Source organism: Anastrepha ludens, chromosome 2 (genome assembly GCF_028408465.1).
Source record: "Anastrepha ludens isolate Willacy chromosome 2, idAnaLude1.1, whole genome shotgun sequence".
Taxonomy (NCBI): domain Eukaryota; kingdom Metazoa; phylum Arthropoda; class Insecta; order Diptera; family Tephritidae; genus Anastrepha; species Anastrepha ludens.
The window spans coordinates 61,248,145-61,275,148 of NC_071498.1; the positions used below are offsets into that span (position 1 = coordinate 61,248,145).

The 27,004-nt window shown below is 37.3% G+C and overlaps 1 protein-coding gene and 1 long non-coding RNA gene across 2 annotated transcripts in view; both read right to left on the reverse strand.

Moving 5' to 3' along the window:
- Positions 1–21,729, reverse strand: part of LOC128871599 (protein tincar) — a 133,668-nt gene extending 111,939 nt beyond the window's left edge. Inside the window, exons 1-2 of the mRNA XM_054113470.1 lie at positions 20,489–21,729; positions 15,186–15,301 (exon numbers count right to left, since the gene is read on the reverse strand). Coding sequence (XP_053969445.1) covers positions 15,186–15,301; positions 20,489–20,906 — 534 coding nt within the window. The 5' untranslated portion in view covers positions 20,907–21,729. The remainder of the gene's footprint in view (positions 1–15,185; positions 15,302–20,488) is intronic.
- LOC128871600 (uncharacterized) lies at positions 10,303–11,142 on the reverse strand. The gene is made up of 3 exons (XR_008456043.1): positions 11,003–11,142; positions 10,825–10,939; positions 10,303–10,750 (listed from the first exon to the last, which is right to left on the reverse strand). It is a non-coding gene; the product is annotated as an uncharacterized LOC128871600 (long non-coding RNA).
- Positions 21,730–27,004: the final 5,275 nt, after the last annotated feature.

Sequence of the window (27,004 nt, forward strand, 5' to 3'; positions counted from 1 at the left end):
GAAAGGTTGGGCATCTCAGACAGTGTACTCTGGCCAGCTTGTGAAGAAGAGGATGAGACGGCGGACCACTCCTTGTGCGCCTGCCCCGCATTCGCTCGAATCGGGTTTGAGGTCTTTGGCACTGATGTGTGAAGAAGCCACCACTATCTACTCAGATATCTTCGGAGATCGGGTAGACTTAAAGAAAATTAAACTTACACTTGCTAGTTGTCCCGACAAAAAAAAAATTAAATTAAATAACTTAATTAAAAATATTTTTATTTAGAAGTAATAACTCTTTTACTCATTTAAATATATTTTTGAAATTTAGCTCCTTTTTTTTAAATTACAATACAAAATTTAAATTAAATTTCAAATTCAACTTGGAATTATTTTATTTACGTTTGTTTTATTCTTTTCTAATTTTATTTTTGTTTTTTTGTTTTTCTATTTTGTTTGTGATTTGTGGCAACCCTTTTTTGATACCTATATTTGTTACCCATTTTGTGATATTTTACTTATTTTCGAAGTATTTCAAACAAGGTTGCAACCTTATACGAATAGTACTATATACATACACACCTGTACATATTTATTTGTTTTTTACAAAAAAAAAAAACCTATTTTACATTGCCATAATTGCCTCTCAGTTTTCGTACTAGCAAAACATATCACCTTTTAATATTTCGAGGGCTCGAAATTAACTTAAGATTTATACTCTAATGCATTTTTCCTCTTAGCGTTTTATTTAGAAACCGAATTTACTAAAAATATTGTCAATTGAAAGAAAAATCGTATACTAATTACCCCACCCTAATGCTCATTCCTATATTCACCCACATAAAACTCATAAAATTTGGTTACTTCCCAGCCGGCCTTTGTTGCTGCTGTTGTTTGTTAAAGTTGTTGATGTGCAGCTCCGGTAAAACAATCGATCTACAATGACCCAGCTGCTGCACAATTTGCAACACAAGCAAATATCTGAATTGGTACACATTTTCTATAAAAGTACTCGTATATGCACATATGTATGTATGTATGCACGGGTATGTATGTATAAATTTGTTCATATTGCTTTCATTAAGTATTTTGTCATAATAATTGCTGCTATCTGAATCACACATAACTGAGCAACTGTATTCTGGTGCTCTTTCGGATTTTTTGCTTTATCGTAGAGCAAGAAAAATCATTGCAAACAATGCGCCTGTAGATAGACTACCATTTCGAGGCAAATACGCAGTCACTCTCGCAGGGGAACGCTGAGTGTTCACATAAATCGCTGAGCCACTATTGAAATTTTTGCATTAAAGCTGAAGTTTTACCATAAACTAAATAGCAATACATTCACACTAACACACACACACAGATACATAGGCAATGAATGCCACAGGAAGCAACCGCTGGTGCTAGTGGCCATTGCAGTCTAGCATGTTGCTTGCTGATAGCGGCTGGCCATTGGCCATTGGCATGCAGCATGGCAAATTGCGGCCATCGCTTAGTATGTGTGCGCGTGTGTGGGTGCTTGTGTGAACAAAGAGGCAATCAGTCTGCTCACTCAAAAAGCACTGCCAGCCAGTCGGCCTAAACGTCTCGCCGTTTGCCAACAATGACTCTGACAATTCAACCAACAAATAATTTGCAACACTGGCCTCACAAAACAAAAAGTCTAGCCCGGCGCTTGGTCTTCGATGCATTTTTGCTGGAGTTTGTGTGCGTATTGCGCTGCATCAATGGCCAGTTAGTGCTTTTGATTACACTGTCAGCTACCTTTGAGCACATTCACAATGATAACAACAGCGCTGCACTTCATTTGCCAGTGGCCCATCCCTCCACTTCCCCACAATCCGCTTCCGGCTTTGCTATATTTCGACGTCAGCAGGCTGGTTCGCAACACTTTACTCCTCGGCATTTCCGTCGCTCATTTCATTTGCTCAGCAGCTGATGTTCGTTGCCTAGTCAGACATGCAGCCATGGTGGTGGTGAGTAGTCGGTGTGCTGGTTAGTTCGGTTGCTCATTTACTGCTCTGTGAAGGACGTAAAGAGTGCAGCTATTGAAGTGTAGTTATTGTGTCGCTTTGATAGTGATTGTTTGTTTTTTGATTATTTTTTGATTTATTGCGTCTTTTGTTTTCATTTAACTATTTGCTTTTGTTTTGAATTATTTGTTGTGATAAATTTTATTCTTTGTTTTTTAATGGCTTTAACAAAAATATAGTGCCAGATATTTGATTTAAGCTAACGTTGATGGCTATTTTTGCAACTAAAAATTTAATTCGGCTTCTGTAATTTATTCACGAAAGAGTGTTTCAGATCATTGACCGAAATGTCCTTCAGGATGTCGGATGCAAAACGTTTTCCTTTAATGACCAAATGCAATTTTTCGAAGGCAGACGTCACAGGGAGCCACATCAGCCGAATACGGTGAGTGATTGATAGTTAATATGCGATTACTAGTCAAAAAATCAAGTCGAATTCGACGATTGCTATACAACAAACGCTTCAAAACGCTAAGATAGAGAGTTGCATTGACGGCTGGGCCCATTGGCATGAGCTTCTTGTGGACACGCCCCTTGGAATCCTAAAAACAAATGAGCATCGACTTGATTTTTAACTTCTAATAAAACGCGATTTTTTGGGTGGTGGGTCGTCTGGGGTCTTCCATTCGGTACTTTGACGCTTAGTTTGAGGTTCATGTAGGAAACACCAGGTTTCATCACCAGTTACAATGTTGTAAAGGAAGTTCTCGCCTCTTTAATGGAGTCGAATGTTGAATTCTGAGCAATTTTTGGTCCTCAGTTAACTTGTGTGGAATGAAACGAGCACAGACAATTCGTAAGCCGAAATTATCAGTTAAAATGCGATAAATCGATGTTTTGGATATATCCAACTTCGATTCCATGAATTTCAACGATGATTTCGATTCATTTTTGATAAATTTACGAATTTTTCGATGGAGTTTCTTTGATAACTGATTTTGGGCGGCCCGTATGTTCATTGCCATTTATGTCCTCACAACCATGTCTGAAACGTGTAAACCACTCATGAACTCTGGCACGAGATTGACAATAATCGCCATAAACTTTTTTCATCAATTCAAATGTTTCGGTAAACGTTTTACGTATTTTAAAACAAAATTGGGTATTAGCTTTTTGTTCGAAACTCATTTTTGTACCGAAGACACAAACATACTAACGCTTAAGACGCAACAACTTCGCTTCTACTTAACCGAATGCCACCAAGCTTTCAATGGAAGTCAGCTAGGAATGTAACTTCCAAATCACTAACTCATTAAAAAGTCGGCGCCATAAAAACAGTTTTATGAAGCCAGTCTTGTTTATTTTGGACTTCACCTTATATAATCCATAAAATTAACTAAGATTTAAAAATTTTTGCAATTTTAAGAAATGCTAACAATTAAAGAAAGAATTAATTTCTTGCAATAAAATATTAACAGAGTTTTCAAGCTTTCTAATATACGTTCTAATTTCTAATATTTTCCAGAAATATTAAACTTTTTAAAAGTATTTGCCTTTTCAATTTCAGTTTATTTGTTATTTAAGTAATAATAAAAACATAATGTCATATATTTTTATTTTATTTTTTATTGCTGGTGGTGGGGTTGTTGTTTGACTGACACAGCCCAGACCCAATGAGCCCAAAAGATGCCACCATTTGTAGAACCACTGCTTTTTATTAATCGAACCATCTTGATTTGACTATGAATCTGCCTATGTTGAATTTTTTCTTGTCCGCAATTTCTTTCAAGTTACCCATTGAGGATTCCCCCAGCATTCGATGTTCCTATGGCCAGGTACCCAGTTGAGAGTGATGTCTGTCGTGGGTGCTTAAGCATTAAGTTCTTCTTTGCATTGCCTGACGATTTTTGATTTAGTTAGAGATGGCTTTAAAGCTAAGATGTCTGCTTGACTTGGTTTCTAATTATCTGGCAAGCTTCCCTTGTTCCGAGAACTTCTGCTTGAAAAATAGTATTCCAATTTCCCACACATCTTTGACCCGTTAGTGTAAAGTGAAGTTTTATTTTCTTAGAATACTTAATTCAAATCTCATTCTTTTTGCGTGGGGAACCTTATATTAAACTCTATTCTAAAGTCTAGGGTAGCGATAGTAAAATCTGATAAGTGTCTAGTAAGCCTTTGGCTGTTTAACCCTTTCAATACGGATTTTTTTTAAGGGGAAAAATATTTAACCATGAAAAGTTATTACTAGTGATCTAAATAGTATGACGAAACATCTTAGCATTCCAAAAATCCTCTTTTGCTATACTGAAGGCGATATTCGTTGGCCTTACTCGTAATTGTAAGTATATTGGTAGCAGGCTGAGAAGGACATTAAGTGCCTCAACTGGCCACAATTTCATAGCTCAAGTAAAAACTATTGCAAACAAATATTTTTTTATTAAGATTTAAAATTAAAATATTACAAAAAAATATTTTCATTCAAAATTTAAAGTTTTAAATAAAAACAATTTTTTATTTCGATTTTCAATTAAACCGGCTTTTTTTACTAATATTTTGTGTCATTAATTGTTGCTTTCAAAGATTTCTATCATATAATTTAGTTTTTTATTTCATTATGAAACTTTGTTTTTATTTAGGTTTTTGTATTTAATATTAAAATATTTTAAGGTATTTTTTTTAATGTTAAACTAAAATATGTTTTTTTATTATTGTATGTGTCATTAATTGTTGCTTTCAGATATATCCGAGGAATGACACCTTATACCTGCATGAGCACTTTTGGTGTCGATTATATTGTAGTTAACAGCTGAGAACGGCAAACTGTTGACATTTTTGATCAGTAAGATTTAGCAAGTCCTCATGAAACGTTTAATGTCAGAACAACGCTTCCAAATTGTGGGAATTTCCATTCAAAAAAATATATCTGTTCTCAAAGTTCATAGAGCGACGTGTTGAAGTAGATGCCGAAATGCCACTTCGATAATTGGGCAGATTGTTGGCTTACGTGCCCATAAAACACAGCTCGTGTAAGAATTAAAGCCAAATGACCATTGCTGCTTAAGCTCGTTTCGATTTACAAGGTGAAGTCCAAAATAAACAAGACTGGCTGCATACAAATGTTGTTGATGGGTTAGTGCGTTGGAAGTTACATCCTGATCTGACTTCTAGTGAAAGCTTAGTGACATTCGGTTAAGTGGAAGCAAAGTTATTGCGCCTAAAGTGTCAGTATGTGTGTATCGGTGCAAAAATGAGTTTCGAACAAAGAGCTAATATCAAATTTTGCTTTAAAATGCGTAAAACGTTTACGGAAACATTTGAATTGATGAAAAAGTTTATGGCGATTATTGTCAATCTCGTGCCAGAGTTCATGAGTGGTTTACACGTTTCAGACATGGTTGTGAGGACATAAATGGCAATGAACATACGGGCCTCCCAATATCAGTTATCATCGAAACTCCATCGAAATGTTCGTAAATTTATCAAAATTTAATCGAAATCATCGTTGAAATTCTTGGAATCGAAGTTGAATATCTCCAAACATCGATTTATTGCATTTTAACTCATCATTTGGGCTTACGAATTGTCTGTGCACGTTTCATTCCGCACAAGTTAACTGAGGACCAAAAATTACTCAGAATTCAACATTCGAAAGACTCCTTAAAGGGGCGAGAAAAGACGAGAACTTACTTTACAACATTGTAACTGGTGATGAAACCTGGTGCTTCTAACATGAACCTCAAACTAAGCGTCAAAGTACCTAATGGAAGACCCCAGACGATCCAACACCCAAAAAATCGCGTTTTTTTAGAAGTTAAAAATCAAGTCGATGCTCATTTGTTTTTATGATTTCAAGGGGCGTTTCCACAAGGAGTTCGTGCCAACGGGCCAAGCCGTCAATGCAATTTTCTATATTGGCATTTTGAAGCGTTTGTTATTTAGCAATCGTCGAATTCGACTTGATTTTTTTAATAGAAATCGCATTTTAACTATCAGTCACTCACCGTATTCGCCTGATATGGCCATCCAAAAGGCTTATACCGACATCCTGCAGGACATTCCGGTTAATAATCTGAAACACTCTTTCGAAAAGCTTTTAGATCGCGCAAAAAAGTGTATCGAGACTACAGGTGACTCTTTTGAATAAATAAACTCGAAGTTATCAGAACAAAGCTCGTGTCGTTTCTATTTTAGCTCAGTATTGTTTATTTTGGACTTCGCCTTATATTATTCAGATTTATTGGAAAAAGTGGTGAAAAGTTTCAATGAAAAAGTATTCTCTTGAAAAAAACCCATTCCCTTTATTTATCGAACACGAATTAATCATGAGACTACCTCGACTGGTTTCACAGTAGCGTATGCTGTTCCTACCAACAGAGTTTTCCAAGCCATTGGTGAATATTTTTTATCCTATCTGACGAATGGCTTGCCCGGTATCTACCTCAAGCGCTTAAACTGTTAACGGATTGTTCGAAAACAGTCCAACGGCAGTCAGTGTCTTCAATTTTCAGCCATAAAAATCGTACGTTTCTAGCGCTCACTGTTGGCCGAAATGGCGTTACCTGAAGTATTTTCAAAGGAAGATGGGCCAATGATGCCACCGCTCCAAAATTATCGCATTATGAAGATGCATTGACGATCACCTGCGGGTTTTCACATCCACAAATTTTACAGTTTTCCTTGTTAGCATAGCCGCCGAGGGAAAAAAGCGCTTCGTCAGAAAAGGTGATTACGACTTCATTTTAAACCTTGTATACTTTTGACGAAAGCTTTTCTCGTGTGTAAAAACAATCTAGTATTTGAAACGAGCTTTTCAGTTTTGACCCGAATAAGTTATCCCGCCTCCCATACGTTCTTTCAAGGCAAAGGATTAAAAAGCGCTCTTTTAATATTGAAAGCTTGAATATCTGGAACATCATAACCTTCAAGTATTAGGGACTCTACATCAGCGTAACTTCTTGGTAACACAGAATTAGGAACCTTATCTCACAAGCCATATTCACCAAGCCAAATTCCACCGGGCACCCGGCAACCATTATATGTCTTGCTTTATAGTGGTTGACTTTCATAGCTCCTGTCTTGGCGATGTTGACCTCAAGTCCGACAGTGCGTGGCAGCGTGACTAGCCTGTCCGCCTTCGCTTGCATGGCAATGAGTTTGTGAAGGATCAAGCAGATGTCAACGGCGAAGTCCAGGTCCTCAAGATGTCTGGTGAAACTCCACACGATGCCTCTTTTGTGCAGGGTCAATCGGCTCATAACATCGTCTACGACGATGGCGAAGAGAAGGGGCTGCAGGGGACAACCTTGCGTTGATGGTGAATGGGTCGCTGATGGGTGGCCGTTGTGAAGCACTGCCATTCCGGAGTTCTCGGAATGTGATCTGATGAAGCGGGAATTTACTTTCTACTACGCCGATGATGTGGGGATGCAGAATTCCCGCTGAAATTTGCGGGTCGGCGATCAATAGTTCTGCCCTCTTCGCCCGCGGCTTTGTTGAACTTCAGCTAAACTAGGGGCACGATGTTGTTATTTTGCTGCTGGTTGTTGTGCTGCCTACTTCGAAGCTAGATTCACTGCTACGAGTGATGTTGCTAATTGGTTCAAAGTGTTCTTGAGCGATTTGCCTGATCGTGACATTTGTAGCTTCACAATCTTTGTTTTTCTGAGTAGTAAACAGCTTCTTGCGAAATGCGTTTTTCATTTATTTTCTAGTCGCAGCATAGCGTAGCAGCTTATGTCTACGCAGCGTGTTGGTTTTCTATCTGCATTTAAGCTTGCTCTTGACGTTGCCGGTAATTAACTGGTGACCACTGCTTATGTCGGTTGCCCGACTACGGTCTATTTGGTTAGAATCGTTCCAGTGGGATGAGAAATATTAATGTGAAAAAGATCAATGGGAGAAAAATTAATAGCTAATAATGGATAGCACTTTGCATACAATTACGATTCATTCATAAAATTGTTTTTCTTTTTTGTTTTTAGTTGAAAGACGGTAAAAACATATATATTTAAATGCCAATATACTGCAGCATCAACCCCATTTGAAATCGTAAAGTACATAAACTCGATTCAATTTAAATGTGTATGTAAGAATCGCTCATTCAATATTCATGAAACTAGATATTTTAAGTAAATAGCCTTGTTTTCTATCTTACTGCATACTTTTCTAGAACGAATTCGGATACAAAAAACTCAATTCTACAAAAAATATTTATTTATTGGTAGATGTAGTCTCAGACTGCGATGTTAAACATATTTTTAGCAAATCCTCGCAAAATTTAATATTCTTAAATCACAAAACAGCGCTGGGTATTTTTATGAGAAACAAGCACATTCCAACTATTGCACCAACACCGCTACACGATTGCGATGTATGTAGGTAGTCGCCTTTCACTAGTGATAGTGTAGTGCAAGGCTATGAAAGTCAAGTTACCGTGGACCACCAAACTCACAAATGTGTGAGACCTACTATAGCTTCATTTCTTCACTACCTATACATACTCGTATACCCACGAACGGTACGTTTATTACCCCAATGTCTAGCAAAAAGTATGGCAAGAGAGCGGAACGCGAAGTATATGACTGTACCAGCAGTGCCACCGAATACCAACTCCATTGCGTTGGGGTACAGACAATAAACAAAAGGCGGAATATGAAAAACCCATAATTGCATTTATTATCCTGATAAAAAGCGGCAGCAGCGGCGCTGGTTGCGTACATCGCACGGATATTTGTTCAAGCCACAGAGTAGATCACCAAAATAAAAACAAAACTACTCACAGATACATACACAACAGCATTGCAATACGGCGCTTAAAGTACGGTGGGAGGAGAGAAAGAGACACCAGTGGCGTAGAAGCTCGATAGTGTTGCATACTCGAATTACCCACCAACTCAACCGCACTCTCCCATCACTTTATCATCGCTATGTGTATTAGTTGTAGCTGTTTGCTCTGTCCGTGCTAGCTGAGTGCAGTCATTACGGTTTTGCGCGAGCTCTCTTGCTCTTCTTGCACTCACTTTATTATGTTTTTACGGTTTGTTTTGTTCGTAGTCGGCGGGGCTTTTGTTGCTTTTATGTTTTTAATGCTTTTTAGCTTTTGTATAAAATTGCAGTTGTCGGTCGGCAAAAACTAAAAGGAGAGAGATGGTATATATAAATGTCATAGCATAATGAGGGAGGAGCTGCTATGATCGCTGTGTAGTGAGTAATTTTATTGTTTTTGGCATAGCCTTTTACTGTTGCTAGTGTAGCAGTTGCTGTGCACTACCATCAACATACGGTTTGTTGCTGAATAAATTTAATAATAATTGTTATTGTATAAAAACACAGAAAGCCATGGAAATTTAATGCCGACGCATATACAAAAGACTCACATAACATAATAAAAATAAAATAATAATAATAACTTGGTTGAGTGCGGCACAAAAAAATAAACTATGAAATATGGTAGCAGTTGATTTTATTACATTGAGCTGCAGTTCTCGCGCACATCAATGCAGCAACAATTTTTGCTGCTCCAGCAAGCCTTATTGCACACATGCGATCTATTTTAGTAGCTGCTGAAATGAAGTCACGCATTCCAAAGAAATATTTTTGCGGGCATAAAAGAACAATAACAAGCGTATTCAATAAAGTTAAAATATGTTATAATGGACAACAAAAAGCAAAATGAGCAAAATAAAGGGGTTTCCAATACGTGCGCTTGGCGGTCATCTTGGTAAAGCTACTGGGGCGGATGTGGATAACTTAGCACTGTATTCGAGCAGCAATGGATTAGTGCTAATACCTGTGAAATTGATAGGCAAACATGGCCAAGGATAAACTTACGTCTATCCAAGAATATTATAAAACGTATTGGACTTCAAATTAGGACCTTAGTAGGGGCTCTCACAGGACATTGTCTGATAGGAAATCACGCAAGAATGCAATTCAACACCTTTTTTCCACATGCCCGGCTCTAACCGGAAGCAAGAACCGATATTTAAGATCCTACTTCTTAATGAATATGGATAATCTATATACTTTAGGTATCATAAGCAACCTTTTACGCTTTGTCCAAAGCTCAGGATTGTTCAATATGGAAGAGGAAATATAGCCCGGCCCTGCGGCTCATGGTTTAAGTGGCATCGTTGTTCCTATGTGCGATGCGCCTGCCAAACCTACGTACCTACGTTCCAAACGGCTTTACATTTTCGATTGAAATGACTTTTGTACAAGTTAGTATAGCATTTGATTGCAGACTTTTGGAAATATGTACAATATGTAGAGTCGAAAACTATTGATGGTTCTTTAAACTAAATGAAAAATCTCTGGCATCCATAAAAATAATATACAGATCCATTTAAAAATATAGGTACATACATTAAAAATGGCAACAAGTTCACGTGAATCGCTTGTTTTTTTGGTAAATTATGGTTTTTGTATATTTATTTGGTGAAGCTCTGCTGCATTTTTGAAAATTGGTTATGAACTGGAAATCCTACGACTTACTGTTTCTCTCGTCTGTAAGTATGCAATATTGAATGCACTATTCGCTGATTATTTCATTCATCTGGCACATGTCCGCACCTCTCAACCGGCTTGTGAAATACTGGACACTACTTGCGAGTCTCATTGATGTTTTTTTGTTTTGCTTTTTGAAGGTGTGATAACTCACAAAAGCGGTCCAGTCTTCTACCTACATAAGCTTGTCGGGCTGACGTGGCGCACCGTGTGTATACATCCATTTAACTGAAACCAGTGTGATAACTGCTTGGATGCAGACATTTATAGCGGAGTGTTTCAGAAAGCTATAAAATTCAATTAAATGAAATTCTCTAAAAAAAAGTATAAACGTCGAGTAAAAAAAGCAATTGCACTCAACTCGTATTAAATGATTATATGCACGTCACCTGCTCCACAACATTTCTGTGACATCGGCTGGCCAAATCACAAAAACGTACCTCAAAAGCAAGTATAGGGTGTGCCACTAAGCCTGACTATTTTGAAATTAAAAAAAAAGTATATTATGTATTTAAAAAGTGTAAATAATTTTATTATACTTAGGAGCATAGACATAGCGCCTGCTTTCTTGCCGTAAATTAGATGCGCACCTCGACGGTTTACTGTTTACACAGTGTTTCAACTATAAGCAGGTAGGTAGAAAAAATTCAGGGTGGGAGTTAACCTGAAATACAAAATTCAACATCTGAAGGGAACTTTTAAAGGCATAATACAAAATTTCACATAATTTACACGCTCGAATGGTTCATTTCCAAAGAAACGATACAATCGTTGAGATATCGGCAGATCAGTTTACTTGCTGTAAATAAAAATATAAAAATTATTAAACAAATAAAAATATAAAAAAACCCGTTCATCTTTATTTTGCTATTTCTTCAGCACTAATAAGTTTTATAATAGTCTCACGTGAAAGTTTTTATCGCTTACTTTGTACTTTTTTCGCTTTTTGAATAAAAAAATATATTTGGAGTAAATTATTAGTAAAAAAAATGTGAATACTGGTTCTTGAAATTAGATGCATGTTTTTAAGAATTATGTGCAGTTTCCGAATATACAGGTAAATAGATAAAGGGACACATAGATAAATTTAATTTTTACAAAAAATCTGACAAAACTATTTATAATATTTTTTACTTCATTTAAATGAACTTTCGGCATTGACTTTAAACGTCGTCTGCCAGAAAAATTTGGTAAAAATTTATTTACACAACTATTCACTTATTTAGACTTGCCATAAGTTAGCAGAGAAAAGTTTCGTTACAAATTTTTGCTTTTGTTCGTATGCATTGTCAACTCATAAATTATACTCAGTTTAGCTTATTAACAATGGAGAAATAAGAAAATTTTCACTGTTGATGAAATTTTTAATAAGCAAAATGGCAAAATCTGTGCTAAAACTTCTGAAGACGCAAAAAATTTTTTCGAAGTGTTCAGCGTGGCCACCGTCCAGCCTCGGTAATGATTTGGTGGGAGCATCTCGTAAAGGCGTCTCTTCATTTCTGCGAACAAGGGGTTAAGACCGGGGAAAAAGTGTACCAAGAGGATGGCGGGGCGAGGCAGTTGAGCAGTAATCTTTGCAATGGGAAGCATTGGATCTCCCAGCAAGATTCCGCTCTAGCCCACAAGACAAAAACCACCCAATAGTGGCTAAAAACCCAATTTTCTAGGCTCATAGCCGCAAAAGATTGGCCGTCTGGAAGACCAGATCTGAATCCACTGGACTACAGTTTGTGATCAGAGTTCCAGAATATGGCCTGTCGAAGATCTCACAGAAATTGGGAGAACCTCAAACAGTCTTTGGTTCGAGCAGCGACGTCAATATCCATGGAAACCGTGAATGCTGCCATAGCTGAAGGGCCCAATAGTTTGAAGGCTTGTGTAAAAGCCAATGGTGGCCATTTCGAATGAAAATTAAACTTGCTGTTTTTAATACTTACATGATTAAATAAAAGTAATTTCATTAAACAAAATTATTACAATTTCATATGGCAAGACTAAGTATGATATATACTATGAGTAGTAGTTATAACCAAGAACGACTACCCTTTCCCTGAACCTACCTTTGACAGACTCTTCAAGTCTAATATCCCGTCAAGAAAAGAGTGACAAACTCAATGACAATGGCGAAGAGGGAAATAAATATCTACACGGATGGATCCATCTTCCAAATAAAAGCAACTGAGACCGAAGGTTGCTCAGGAATGCCTGGCAGCTCGAAACATTATTAGCACCGTCTTCAGCCATATATGGGTTCCGAGACATATAAATGTTGAAGGAAACTGCAAGACCGATGAGCTAACCAGAAAGGGTACTAATCATCCACTGCTTGTAAACAGAGGCAATATTTGAATTTTTATGGCAACTTCCAAATCTATATATATAAAAAGAAGTTACATTTCCTTGGTAATCTTATAACTCAAGAACGGGCTCACCTATCCAAACCAAATTTTTAGGCTTTGTTTGGACTATTCAGTAGATGGTTTGTGTTTTGAAATTTTAAGAATCGGATACCAGGGTCTCGAGAAATGTGCCAAAACGTGAACCCGGGTAACCCTAGGATGTGTTTGTACAATATGGGTAGCAAATGGAAGCTGCTGATGATTCTATAGTATAGAGTATTTTTGATGCCACTCCGTGACTAGGGTCTCGAGATATCGGCCAAAATGTGGACCCCGATAACTTAAGGATGTGTTCGTACAATATGGGTAGCAAATAGGAGCTGTTGATGATTGCTATAGCATAGAGTATTTTTAATGCCCCTCCGTAACTAGGGTATCGAGATATAGACCAAAACGTGGACCTGGATAACCCTAGGATGTGTTTGAACCACATAAGTATCCATTGTAAGTTGTTGATAAATGCTAATGAAAGAGGACTTTTCTTTTCGCTGGGTAACTAAGGACTCCAGATATAGACCAATTGGGAACTCGCCTTCAGGTTAAGAGATTGCATTCTTATGTACTACAACCAGTTAAAATGTTTTTAAAAATTCAGATCCGTTATCTACATATATTTCTCGAACTTTACGGATTCAAGGTCAAATATACCATAGAGCTGGGTCTTTGCTACCATTCTCAGATGGTGACCATCAATTTTTGCAAATATATTTTATTGGTGATGAGAATCGTGAATTAGATCAGCGCTGTGCAATTTCGACGAATACGAGAAGATCAATCGTGAATGAATTGCAAACAATGCTCCATCAACACAATGAATTGGTGAAATTGTTCAAAGTGGCACTCGATCTGATACCCACCGATGGCCACAAAATCATAATAAAAGCCGATAAAACACAAATTGGGAGCACGCCAGACGATTCAATGTACCAACGATTGATGAAGTAGCCATTGTTGTGGTTGGTGAACAGTTTCGGACACGAGATATTGTTTTGTATCGTAGAAATGAGCAATTACAGCGTATTTCAGAACTCCTTCGCTGTTGTGATGCATTGCAATACCCCATTTTGTTTTGGAGAGGGGACGATGGCTATCATATCAACAAACAAATGATAAATCCAACCACTGGTACATACACATTTTATTTTTGTTTAAATATGATTTTTAAATAATTTTCATACGCTAATTAATTTTTGCATCGCAGGTCAAAAATCAACGAAAACCGTCAGTGCGATGAATTTTTATTCGTATCGATTAATGATTCGCCCTCAAGAAAACAATTTTATTTTGCGATGCAATCAACTTTCGCATCAATTTTTTATCGAATTGCAAGTCATTTTGGACGCAAATATAATAAAAAATTGAATGCTCCAGGAGGAACTGGAAAAGCATTTTTAACTTTATTTATTTTAGCATAATTTATTTAGCGTAAAAAATTAAAATGGAAATTAAAGAATCAAAGTTTAATTACAAGTTTTTATCGGCTCTTTCACCTTACCTGTATATATGTAGGTGCCCACCACAATCAAATTTTAAAAAAGTACAGAAAAGGCTATTGTGACATCTTTAGAAAGTATGTTGAATGAAAAAAATCAACTAATTCAACTGTTTAAACATTTTACGAGTTCTATAAAGAAAACTTAATATGAAAAATTTCTTGCGATATAAAAAAACATTTTATGTATGGCGGTGCGAAGCCCACTGGGTAATGCTAGTTAAGAATACAAAATAATATTATCCATGAGGCCAATAGGTTATGGAGAGAAGAAAATATTAGGCTAATTTGGCCGCAAATAGATAAGAAAATATCAGGAGTATTATTCAACCTCTCAAGAGAAAACATCTCAAAGGTCGTGGCTGGTGTCACGGGTCAGTGACTTGTGTCAACGGTCCGTAGCTGTTAAGTAGACACTCTTATGGGGTACAAGTATTTTTGCATGAATACTGCAGAAGTTGTAGAGACGAGGAAGAGGAAGAAACAGTAGAACACCTTCTCTGTAATTGTCCAGCCTTAGCTAGGAGTAGAGCAAGGTTGCTAGGAAGATGCCATTTTGACTCTCTTACGGAACTATCCGGTGCTGGGATAAAACCTATCCAACGCTTCATAAGAGAGTCCAACTGGTTCCCATTACTTTATACAATAATACAGAAAAAGTCTATCACAGCGAGCGAAGCGTAGTATCATTGCATCCACCAAATAGCAAAAATCAAAAACAGAAAATGTATGAAATATTATATATCAAGTTTTTGTATTAAATTCTATCAGCTTCATAAAAAGCCAGAGCATGCAAAACAGGCATACGTACGTTCGTAAGAATTCACTTACCTTAAAAACAGCCGAGGTGAAGAAAAACGGCAGCAAAATGAATACGACACCGGAAAGCACAATTTGTAAATTCAATTCAGCCACCGGCTCAATTTTCCACGATATCAGCGAGCAGCCTGGCCAGCAGGAGTTGTTAATGATGACAGCATATGACGATAGAAATGATGTTACACAAACACGCACGTTCGGAATTGCAGAAAAACAGTAGAGGTTTAGCAAACGGGAAATATGGAAAGAAATAAAAAGAAAGAAGTCACGATTATACGAGTAAAAAATTCCATAAATTACATCAAATGCGTTCATTCAAGTTCGAGTATATGCGTGTGTAAGTATGCGCATATACATATATTTATAGAAAATTTTTAAATCGTTTGTTTTTTGTCTGCTCATGTAATTTGTTGCTTTGTCATGTTGAGCTAAACTGAAACTTTTACGACGCAGCCTATTTGACAAGTATTAGGGTGCGACAATAAAAAAGTTGTAATTTTACACCGGAATCATAAACTGTATTGAATCTTAAGATTTCCGTTAAAATATTTCGGAAATGTAAAGGGTTTTCCAATAGCAGGTGTTATTTTGAATTGGATTGGCTATCGAGAGATGATTAACGATTTTTTATGGCCGGAATTGGACGGTACTGATCTAGACAACATTTATTTCCAACAAGACGGCGCTACGTGCCACACAAGCAACGAAACCATTGATCTTTTGCGGGAAAAGTTTACAGACCGTGTTATTTATCTCTCGAAGAGGTGATTACAATTGGCCACCGATATCTTGGGACTTAACCTTGTAACTTTTTTCTTTGGAGCCACGTGAAAGAGAAGCTCTACGCCAACAGCCCAGGGACGATTCAAGACATCGAAGATGGAATTCGTGAGGTCATCGAGGACATAGGACAGCCACTTTCCAATTCGGCTATGGAAAGTTTTATGAAAAGGATATTGTCCTGTAAGCGTGGTTGTGGTGGTCATTTGCTTGATGCTTCATAATGTAATAAACATCCTATCATTTATATTAAAAAATAGCATATTTCTTTGAAATGAAAATACACCTCTTATTGGAAAACCCTTTATAAAGATTTATGTGAGCTATGGCGATTTGAAAATACCTCCAAAAATCGAGATGCTTGAAAAGAAAATTAGTTAAATTTTTTTTTTTCAAAAAATCGCCTTATGTTTTAAGATAGTTCAAGCTTATAGACTCGGCATAAAAATGTTTAAACATTTTTTCAATGGAAACAAAATACTGACCTATTTGGAGCTGATTGTAAATCTTGAAATAATATTTTTCCAAAATATGTTGGCAGAAGTCTTCAAATATAATCAATTTTACAATTGTGATGAAAAAACAATATCAATTTTTTTAATGAGACTCATTAATGTGGCGCAAAATTAATCACCCTATCGGAAGATTTATAATTTTTTCAAATGACGTCGTACCTAAATCATATCTTATACTTGTAAACTTGTCACCCACAATAAAAACGACAAATAATGGTTGACGGGCACCAGGCGGAATTTGTCGAAAGCTTCTACTCCTTCGGCTCCACTAGCACAGTAGACGGTGAAGCAGAGGAAGTTGGTAACTGCAGCCAAAATAAAACAAACAAAAAAACAAACAAATCAGGTTTTCGGGCGAATGGATACAGTATGGACAAGTTCGCAAATCTCCAGACGTACTAAGCTACGAGTATTCAGTATTGTTGTACGGAAGTGAAACATGGCTGGTATCTAAACTCATCACACAGAGCCTACAATCTTTCGTCAACAAATGCGTCCGCATCATCTGTAAAGTATTCTGGCCGCACGTCATCAACAACAAAACAACGCTATGTGGAGATCAACGAATGAGGAATCCATCCTACGTGAAATCAAACAAAGAATGTGACAATGACAAGTCACACGCTTAGAAAACCACCAGATAGCATTACGAGAATGGCTCTGGACCGCAAGGGAGCAGTAGTCACGGTCGGCCGAGGAATACTTGGCGAAGGACGATTTACGAGAGCTAGCAGTTTCCGACATCACATGGGGCGGCGCAAAAACAAAAACCCAGAACCGTGTACGATGGAAGAGTCTTGTCGAGCCTGGTGTGCCCTATGCTCGAGCGAAGTGAACGAGGAAAAAAAAACTACACAGCTGCAGTATAAAAACAGACAGACACTGGGGTGTATAAAGGTCAAAATAAAGATTTTCATCACTCACTGGGGAAATTGGCGCCTTCACGTAGTGAGTGAAATATTATACAGAGGGTGAACGATATGAAGTGCTACCAACTTCACACTGCTTGTATCCGTAAAACAGCTCATGACATCAACGTTAAAATTGTTCTAATGACAGTTCAATATATTGTTTATAAGCCATCAAAGTATTTGCGTCTCAATTTTGTTGAATTTTTTTTCTGTGATGGAATTTAAAGGTAATAGTGTGATAGTGTTATATTTGGCTGAAAAATCACGAGCAGCCATTGCTCGTGAGCTTAGTCACCTCAAAGTGAATAAAATGTTTGTGTATCGCACTATAAAACGTTACAATAATACTGCAAAACGCTATGGAGGTGGACCAATAAAAACCACAACAACGCCAGAAATGGTTCGGAAATTGAAGGCTCGACTTGAACGAAATCCACGTCCAAGTGGAAGAAAAATGACCAAAGAACTGAAAATATTGCAAGACAGAATTCGACGCATATTGAAAAATGAGCTCAAGATCAAGGCTTACAAGTTCCAAAAAGCACACGATCTTTCACCCCAGCAAAAAAAAGTTCCGTGCGAAAGAACAAAGGAGTTATTGCGCTTGCACGAACGTGGCGAATTTCCTAACATTGTGTTTTCTGATGAAAAAAATTTCCCAATTGAGCAGTTTATAAACACTCAAAACGATCGTGTTTACTTAATCGAACGCTCATACGAGAATTTGAGCCTACGTATGGCCACTCGAAGGAATTTCCCATCGCAAGTAATGGTTTGGGCCGCAGTGCCCGCTGATGGACGCTCTCCAATCGTTTTTATCGAGCCTGGTGTCAAAGTGAAAGCGACTTATTATCGGAAAAATGTTTTAGAAGATGCTTTAGAGCCGAAGACACGCAAACATTTCGGTCGTAGACAATGGACTTTCCAACAGGCACCGTCTCATAAAGCTCGTGTAAACCAAGAATGGTTAAAAAATCATGATCCATACCTCATTTCGTCCACACAATGGCTTTCGAATTCGGCAGACGCAAATCCAATGGACTATTCCATCTGGTCCATTTTGGAGAGCAAGGTGAGGACTAAAAGATATGCCAGTATGGATGCGCTGAAAAAAGCGATTATGCGAGAATGGGCCAAAATACCTCAAGATCACATTCGTGCAGCATGCAACTAATTTTTGACCGTTTGAAGGCTATACTCAAGGCAAAAGGTGGTCATATCGAGCTAAAGTGAATATATGTTAAAATTGTAATAATTTTTATACCGTTTTGTCTTTGAAATCAATAAAAACTAATTTCAGACAAAAAAGTTATGGTGTTTCGAATAGGTAACACTTCATATCGTTCACCCTGTATATAACAGCATCCAGCTGATATGGCTTCCAGTACACAGGGGTTTTTTACCTGGGAACGAAGTAGCGAATGTTTTGACTTGAGAACATTATTAAATAAGATCAGAATCTGTGTTAGTAAGACACTAGCCCTTCCTTGCTGCGATACAACACGGCGCTAAGGGGAGATTAAAAGCGAAGAACTGAGGCTAAGAGACGTAAGCTGCCACCAAAACGTGTGTCAATGCCAGGAGGGCCTTACTGTGGGTAGGTGTTAAACATAGTTCGTGATACATATTTTGATGCATTTCAGAGATGAAAAGTGTACCGATCCCAGGCAGTTGTAACGAGTTCTGCTTAGAGCAGGACAGTGGCGAAGGAAGTAACACGCATCGCTCTGAACCAATTCCATTTTAGCTGCGTGATATGGAGTAAGACAATGTTCCATCAGTAATCCAACCAATATTTTGCATTTCCTTCTTTGGGAGTGATAGAATAAAATTGGTTGTTTTCGTGTTGCAAGTTCATAGTATTATTTTGGGAGATCGAGGCTTCCCATATAGACTGTGTTTCCAGCGTTAGTTCCTCGTCTAGTTCCGTCTTTAACATTGAGAGTGAGGGATATATGCTCGACGTACTCGTCCTAGGCAAACGGGTGCCTGTCTTAGCAAGCTTGTCAACTATCTCCTAATCCTACTTACGGACCTGCCTCCATAAGGACCAAGTGGGTGCAAGCTCATCAGCTCTCTCCGCTACCCTCCCTAAGGACCAACCGAAAATGCTCACTGATATTCTTACAGGTCGGTGCAGATTACGCAGCTATCTGCCTAGGATGGGAATATTATCCGCTACGTTCCAACGACAGTCGGTTCTGCGTTACCGAAACGACCCAGATTTTAACCAGCCAAAGAGTATCACTCCCCCTACACGTATGGAGAATTTGTATGATGCTAAAACAACAACATCTGTGGAATCCTGTGGTTTCTGTGTCCAAACCCCAGCAACTCCAACAAAAAACTTCTTCTCGATTGTGATGCTATAGTGCGAAGGAGGACTAGATATCTCAGTCGGATGCGGTCGGCACAGAGCACATACGCTCAGCGCAACCCGCCACTATCTTAGATTTATTGAAAGAATTGGGCTTGGACGAGGTACTGTGATGTGCTGAGGGCAGAAAAGGTCGTTGAATCGAAGTGCTTGCATTTACTTTTTCAAACATAGTTTCATACGTGTTTTTCCAGATAATTTAAAACAACTTGCGACCAAATTAGGAGAACTTCAGTATACTGAAATATACTAAGATTGTATTGTTTAGGGGCAGAAACCAGAAGGCCTAACATTTTACTGCTCTTCCTCTTTCATAATTCTTACTGTTGCACAGCAATGTAAACTTTAATATATCCACAAACCCGTCTTTGCAAAGGAGCAAACGCAGCGACAATCATAATTAGGGAATAGCAAAGTAACGATGGTGAAGTGAATTTTACTGTATCTGATATCTGATTTCGCAACACTAATTGACAAAATATAATCTTGATTTTGTTGTGCTTTGAGCTAAATGTTCCTCTGCTGCCTTACCTCTGTTACCTTAAGTTCAACTTACCCCCACCACTAAATCAATACAGGAAACCCCTAAAACTATGCTTCGTGACCGTCACTTTTGTTTCGCAGGTAAATAAATTTAAAGCAAGCGATGTGGTCGACAGCAAACCCACCTCATTTTATTACTAGTATTTATTTGTGTATGAGTCTTGTTGCACATTTGTTGTAGTTACTTACCGAGGAACCGATAGGCGCCATGTACGGCCAAATAGCCTTGGAATAGCGTCAGCAAAACGCCATACCAAATGGACCACAACGAATTCAAATGTAAGTAATTGTTGTGATCCAGATGTGCTCCCGGGTGCATCAGCATGTTGTGGTAATTGTTGGCATGTTTACGCTTCGAATTCATGTATTTCTGTGGAAAATGTTGTTGTTGCGGTTGTATAGATTGTGGCGGTGGTGGTGGTGGCAACGGCACAGAATGATGCTGCTGCTGCTGATGATGATGGTGATGCTGATGTTGATGTTGATGCTGATGCTGATGATGATGGCTATTGCTATGACTCTGATTGTGGCTGCTGCTGCTCACATTCGTTATAACAGAATTCGAGATACTCGAATTCAGGCTAGGAGTAGGGCACGTCTTACCCATCGAACTGTTGCACTTTGCGGGTGTGTGGGGTGGCCACTGTTACAGTTTGCAGCAGTGAAAAGTTTTTAGTAATAGTTGTCGTTTTTTTTCTATTGTTGTTGTTGTACGCCGCTATTGCGCTCACAGGAGGCTCTTGAGCCAACAACAATAGCTGTGCAAATCAGTGCAACTGTGGTGGTAAGTCATGCGTTGATTGAGTACCAGTTTGTTGCGTGCGCGCCCAAGGACTCTCTTGGCTGGTGGGTGGTGGAGCAGTAAAGTCAACGCTTATGAATTTGTGTGATGTGGCGTGAGTGGAGAATATGTTGTAGGCATGCACGAGCAAACTTGAGTTTTTCCTTTTTTCCCGATTTTTTTGTTTTTTTTTGTTTTTGGTTTTTGCTCTTGGCTCTATTGTATAAGCCTTCGCTGTTGATTTTCAATTAAAATGTTGTTCTGTCAATTCGTTTGCTGTTGCTGTTTTTTACTGCTACTGCGTTTGACATATTGCCATTGTCACAATATTGATTGTAAATGGTAATAGTTTCTTTTTTCTACCAATCACTTGTTTAAGTTGCCGTTATTCGTGTTTGTTTTTCTTTTTTTGTTTTTTGTTGTGAAATACACTTGCCTTAGTTGCGCAATGCTACAAAATTCTCTCGAGCGTTCTGTTGTTGCTCTTCTGATGCTTCAAATTTTATGTGTAATTTTTTTGCTCCTAGGCATTATTATTTATTTATTGGCATCAACAAGCCTCGTCATCAGCAGTGTTGCTCCGCATGAACACAGAGTGGGGCATCCAACAATATTTTCTTATATACGAGCGAAATTTTGCCGAAACTTTCACGGGTGGCTGCAGGTATCTAAAACAAAGAATAAACATCAAATACTAATAAATAAATAAACAAATACTAAGCATCGAAAGAGTCAAAAATTTAACACAGAATATACAGAAAATTATCCTTAATTTAGTAGAATTTAAATATGTTAAATTCGGGCACAATTTACGTACGAAAAAGCAATTTCAAATAATTAATTCGGTTCGATTTTTGAAAGTAAAGGTTTGTTTAGGACCCTCCAAGCCATCTTCGTTTCATAAATTTGACGAGAATTGTTGAGAATTGTTTTTCGTTGCCTTAGCTTCTTCTAAAGGGTGATCAATTTAGTGGTGTCGGATTTAAATTGAAATAATTGATTGGGCAACCTTTATTATTTTTTTGTAAAATCATTCATGACATTCATTTTTTAAAGGTAATCTTTTATAAATGTTGGTGGGAACTGCACCGTAATTCAGCCATCCGTAAATACCAATTTTGAATGACTCGCTGAATGAAGGAGTACTTCGGTCGGTATCTCGTAAACAACTTTAGTAATGTTGGCTTTCAGGGGGCAGATACCTGTAACGGCCATATCTTCCCTGATTTTCATTAAAATTATTTAAAATGAAGAAGTCTATATATTTTTTTTCAAAATTGGCATTAAGTTTATTTATACATTAAAATAATATAAAATTTTTTTTTTATTTTAAATACAATATAATTTTTTTTTTTTTATTTTAATCATTTAAAATGGCGGATGTACACTCAAATCTTCCAAGAAGGTCGCAGCGGAGCTTCTCAATCGGCGGGCACTGTGGCATCGACGTCAGTGACCTGAATACAAAAAACCAAAAATTTGTTTGTATATTAACGTAGTAATTTTTATATGAATTAAACAAAAATGAAAAAAAAAATTGTGGATAAAATGCTTAAAAAAAACACGAATTTTGGGGCGAATTTTCCTACTATTGTAAATTCACATTTATCTATAAACTATAATTCACATTTACTTTATCATAAAAAAGATGTGTGCAAAATTTCAGGGAGATTGGTCAATAACTTTTCGAGTTATCGTGTACGCCAATTCGGAAAATATAGTTTTGAGAAAAACTCGTCTAAAGTCGGCAACGTAACTGTACCACCCACAACGCTCAAGCGCAAAAAATAGAGTCGTCACGGTTGACGATCTGTAATATAAGAAATACTTAAATTTACGTTCTAAAATTTTTTTGACATATTTTTAAAGGATCATATTAACATTTTATAAAAAAAAATGTTTGTTCTTTCGAAATTTCACAGGTATCTGTCCCCTTCAATACGTCAATCGAAGCTGGTTTATCCACAAAGCATTTAGACTTTACATACCCCCACAAATAAAAGCCCAAAGCTGTATGACAAGTAGCGCCTAGTTGCTTCTTGTTGGAACCAAATGTTGTGGAGATCACAGGCTTCAATTTTCGACATCAGCAAGTCGTGGCTCAATAGCACTCGCTATTCACTGTTGCATTGGCGCCAGTCTCATCTTTGAAGAAACATGGGCCGATGATTCCTCCAGCCCATAGGCCGTGGTTGTTTTCTATGGATGTTATGTACGTGTTCTTGAATTGTTTCCGGTTGCTCTTCAGCCCAAATACGACAACAAGTTCATCGCTGAACAAAATTCGGGTCCCAACGCCCGCGATAAACACTTTTCACATAGCGTAGTTTTTCGTAATACGATTTGTAAATTTTGTTGAGACGTAAGTCTTTCCATCATGAAACGTCAAAGAATACTAAAAAAAATGATGTATTTAGTTTAACAGTAGTCACCGGTGATCTGTTAAGAAATCCCTATTTTAAAAAGTACCACTGTTCTGATAGCCTTTCAAAATTAGTGTCTAAGTATTATCATAGTATGGTCCATTAACGGTCCAGATCCTGGTCCTGGTAATTGTTTAGATGCACTGATGAGTATATTTGCGGAGCGTGAAACTTAATTGCGCTGATTTTACTTCATGGACTTTTACACACATTTGTTAAGCCATATGCTGACTCAGATTCAGAAAACAATTCTGATTAAAAAGTTCAAAATTTTACGAAGATTTTGAAACGTTTTGCACATTTTTAAACTTTCTGTTATATGATTTTTTTTATTATTTAAAAATAAATAAAATTTAGCCATGCACATAGTAAAAATTAATCTTCTTCTTCTTAGCATTACAATCCTTCGTGAACCTTTGCTTCATTCACAAAATTCCGCCATCCGTCTCTATCAAAGGCTACTTCCTTCCACCGCCGCACGTTCAGCTTTGCAAGGTCATCTTCAATGTCTACGAGCTATCTCTTTCTGGGGCGTCCTCTTCTTAGGCCTCCAACAGGGCGTAATTCCACTGCCTTTCGAGTTGTTCGCTCCTTGGGTATTCTAAATACGTGTCCAAGCCATCTTATCCTCTAAGATTTTATAAATCTTATCACTGTTTCGTGTTTTGCTAAAAGTTCCAGCTCATTATTATATCTTATTCGGTAAGTACCGTCCTCCAGTCTTATTGGTCAATAAATATTTTCGAAAATTTTTCTTCGAATACCAGCTAATTAATGTAAGTGATTTTTAGCGTCCATAGAGTCACACAGAGCGGATAAAGATTTTATATTCTTAACTTCTGGTCGCGAGATAATAATTTTGACTTAAGTAGTTTGAAATTAGAGTAATAAGATTTATTTGCTGCTAAAACTCGGTAATTTATTGTCAATGTCATATCCTTATTGGCTGATATTTTGATACCCAAATAGGTAAATTCTTGCACATTCCCGAATACAAAGTCTCCGATCAGCAGGTCGTCATGTCTTAAACCGCTTAAAAAGTAATACTCACGAGATTTTGGGTTCACTGATTACAAATCCAGTGACAACTTTTTAAAATTTTCACATTTCAAAGTTGCAGTTAGGTTAGGTTAGGTTAGCCTGGTTGGCAATAAGCCACGTATAGACCTTTTGGTCCCTAGCGATACCAGATGGAGACCGACCTCTATGAATCCCTAAAGTAGATATCATGTAGGATGTCAGCGCTTTTGGCGAATCTAAGTAGGGCTGGGAGCTCCGCTTTTGAGACGTCTTCCAGACCCTCAAACAGTGGGGCTCCCAGGCATCTTAGTCGCGTTTTTGATAATGCCGGACAAACGCACAGAAGGTGTTCTAAAGTCTCCTCAACATCCTCTCTGCATTCTCTGCATTTGTCCGTGTTAGCAATCCCTATCTTGTACGCATGTGCAGCCAATAGATTGTGACCTGTTAGCATACCTATGGTAGTTCTGCATTCCTTTCGCGAGAGCGTAAGTACGAATTGAGTCAGTTTTTTGTCGTTAGTTCTACACATGACTTTTGCTGTTTTGCATGTGGTCAGGTTAGTCCACCTAGCTTCCACTTGCCTTTTCATGTGGTCGTCCATTTCGTTGTATATTGTAATTAGCGGTTTTGGTATGTCGTTCTCTTGTTCAAATGGTAGTCTCACAGCACTTTTTGCTATCTCATCTACTATTTCGTTCCCTATAATGCCTTTGTGACCAGGTACCCAGTAGATATGCAGCCTACTGTTTCCGGCTAGCCTTTCTATGGCCTCCCTGCTGCGTCGAACATTTTTGGACTTAATACTATATGAGCTTATTGCTCTTATTGCTGCTTGACTATCCACGTATATATTAATTGTTGAGTTCTTTCTTGTTCTAGTGTAGGCTAGCTCCGCGGCCTTCCCCACAGCAAAAACTTTCGCTTGGAAAATACTGCTGTGGTCTGGCAGCTTGATAGACTGCCTTATTCCTAGTTTTGAGCAGTAAATACCCGCTCCCACTCCGTCTGGAGTTTTCGAGCCGTCTGTATGGATGTGAAAGGTTCTATGGCCAGGCTTCATACCTTTGTGCCATCCATCCTCTTCAATTGTAGTCAAGTTGCAGTTAAAAATTACAAAAATTTAGCTAAGGTCCTAAGCAAATCCTCGGAAGTTTTTTGAGTGGCTATCAGTCACCGCGTCAACCAATCCTTCAAATAATCTTGACAACTGATCAAAGAAGAAAACATGTTAGTACCTATACTTTTGGAAAGGTATTATAAAGAATGAAATAAAATTTTATATTTCACTTGAGATTTATTTCGTTATTTTTACAACTCAATTTAGCCTCAGATTGTAATTGTAGGTCTCTGTGGAAGTTATTTCAGAGAATTTTATTGCCTGAAAAAGCAAATATTTTCACCTCAATACTTACTCTTTAATAAATTATAATAAATATTTATCAGCATGAATATGCAAATTTGTTGAGCTGCATCAAAAATTATGTTTGCTCTGCTTGAATATGTACATATACATACATATATACCATATAACTACACTCGTACTTGTATGTGAGAATTCTTAACACGTTCGCGGATGTGAATGCTATAGCATTCATTTTTATAGTAATGAAAAATTACGTGAATGCTACAGCATTCAAATTTTAAAGCAAAGTTTTGTACATTTAATTTCATGTAACCTTAAGTTTTTGTAATTAATATACATTTCAAAGTAATAGCCAATTGATTCGTTAAGTACTTTCATACAATATTATTTTATTTTTTCTCCGTGTATTTACAAATTTCCTTAAGCCGACACATTGAGTAAACTAGAAGAGTAATACTTGACGTGAATGCTATATTATCTGTATTTCGTAGAACTATCAGAGAGAGATTATTCTATCATTTCACATTTTTGTCCGAAAATTTCCGTTACTTTCAACAATGTGCATTTAACTGTTTAGACATTTCATTACCAGCTTCAGTTAGACATTTTAGATTAAAGTGAAAACATCAGTTCTTTGAATTATGATACAACTTTTTTGAAAAATGAATTCACGTAAGAAACCTACGCGAATTTTGAGACTATTTGATGATTCTGATTACTCAATATCAATATATAGGTAAGTGTATTACAGAAATAATTGGAAATGAAATCAATAAATTTATGATAGAATATGAACAATTCAGCGAAAACTCAAGAGAATGTTCCCCTAATATATTTTCGTCAAACAATATGGATTTATCCAAATCATCATCGTCTGATTCAGAAGATTCTAACGGCATAAATATTTCAAATGGAATAGATGAGACAACTACCTTGTGGAATAAAGATACTGCAGAAATGCAAGACTTTCATTTTGATTGGTCTTCAATGGGTATAGCTGATGATCATTAGTTGCACAATTGAATATGGGAAAAATTGGCTGTCACTATCACGTCCACATACAAGAAATTGCCGGATAAAGAGTTTCACAGAAACAAATTTTCAAGAAATGGAGA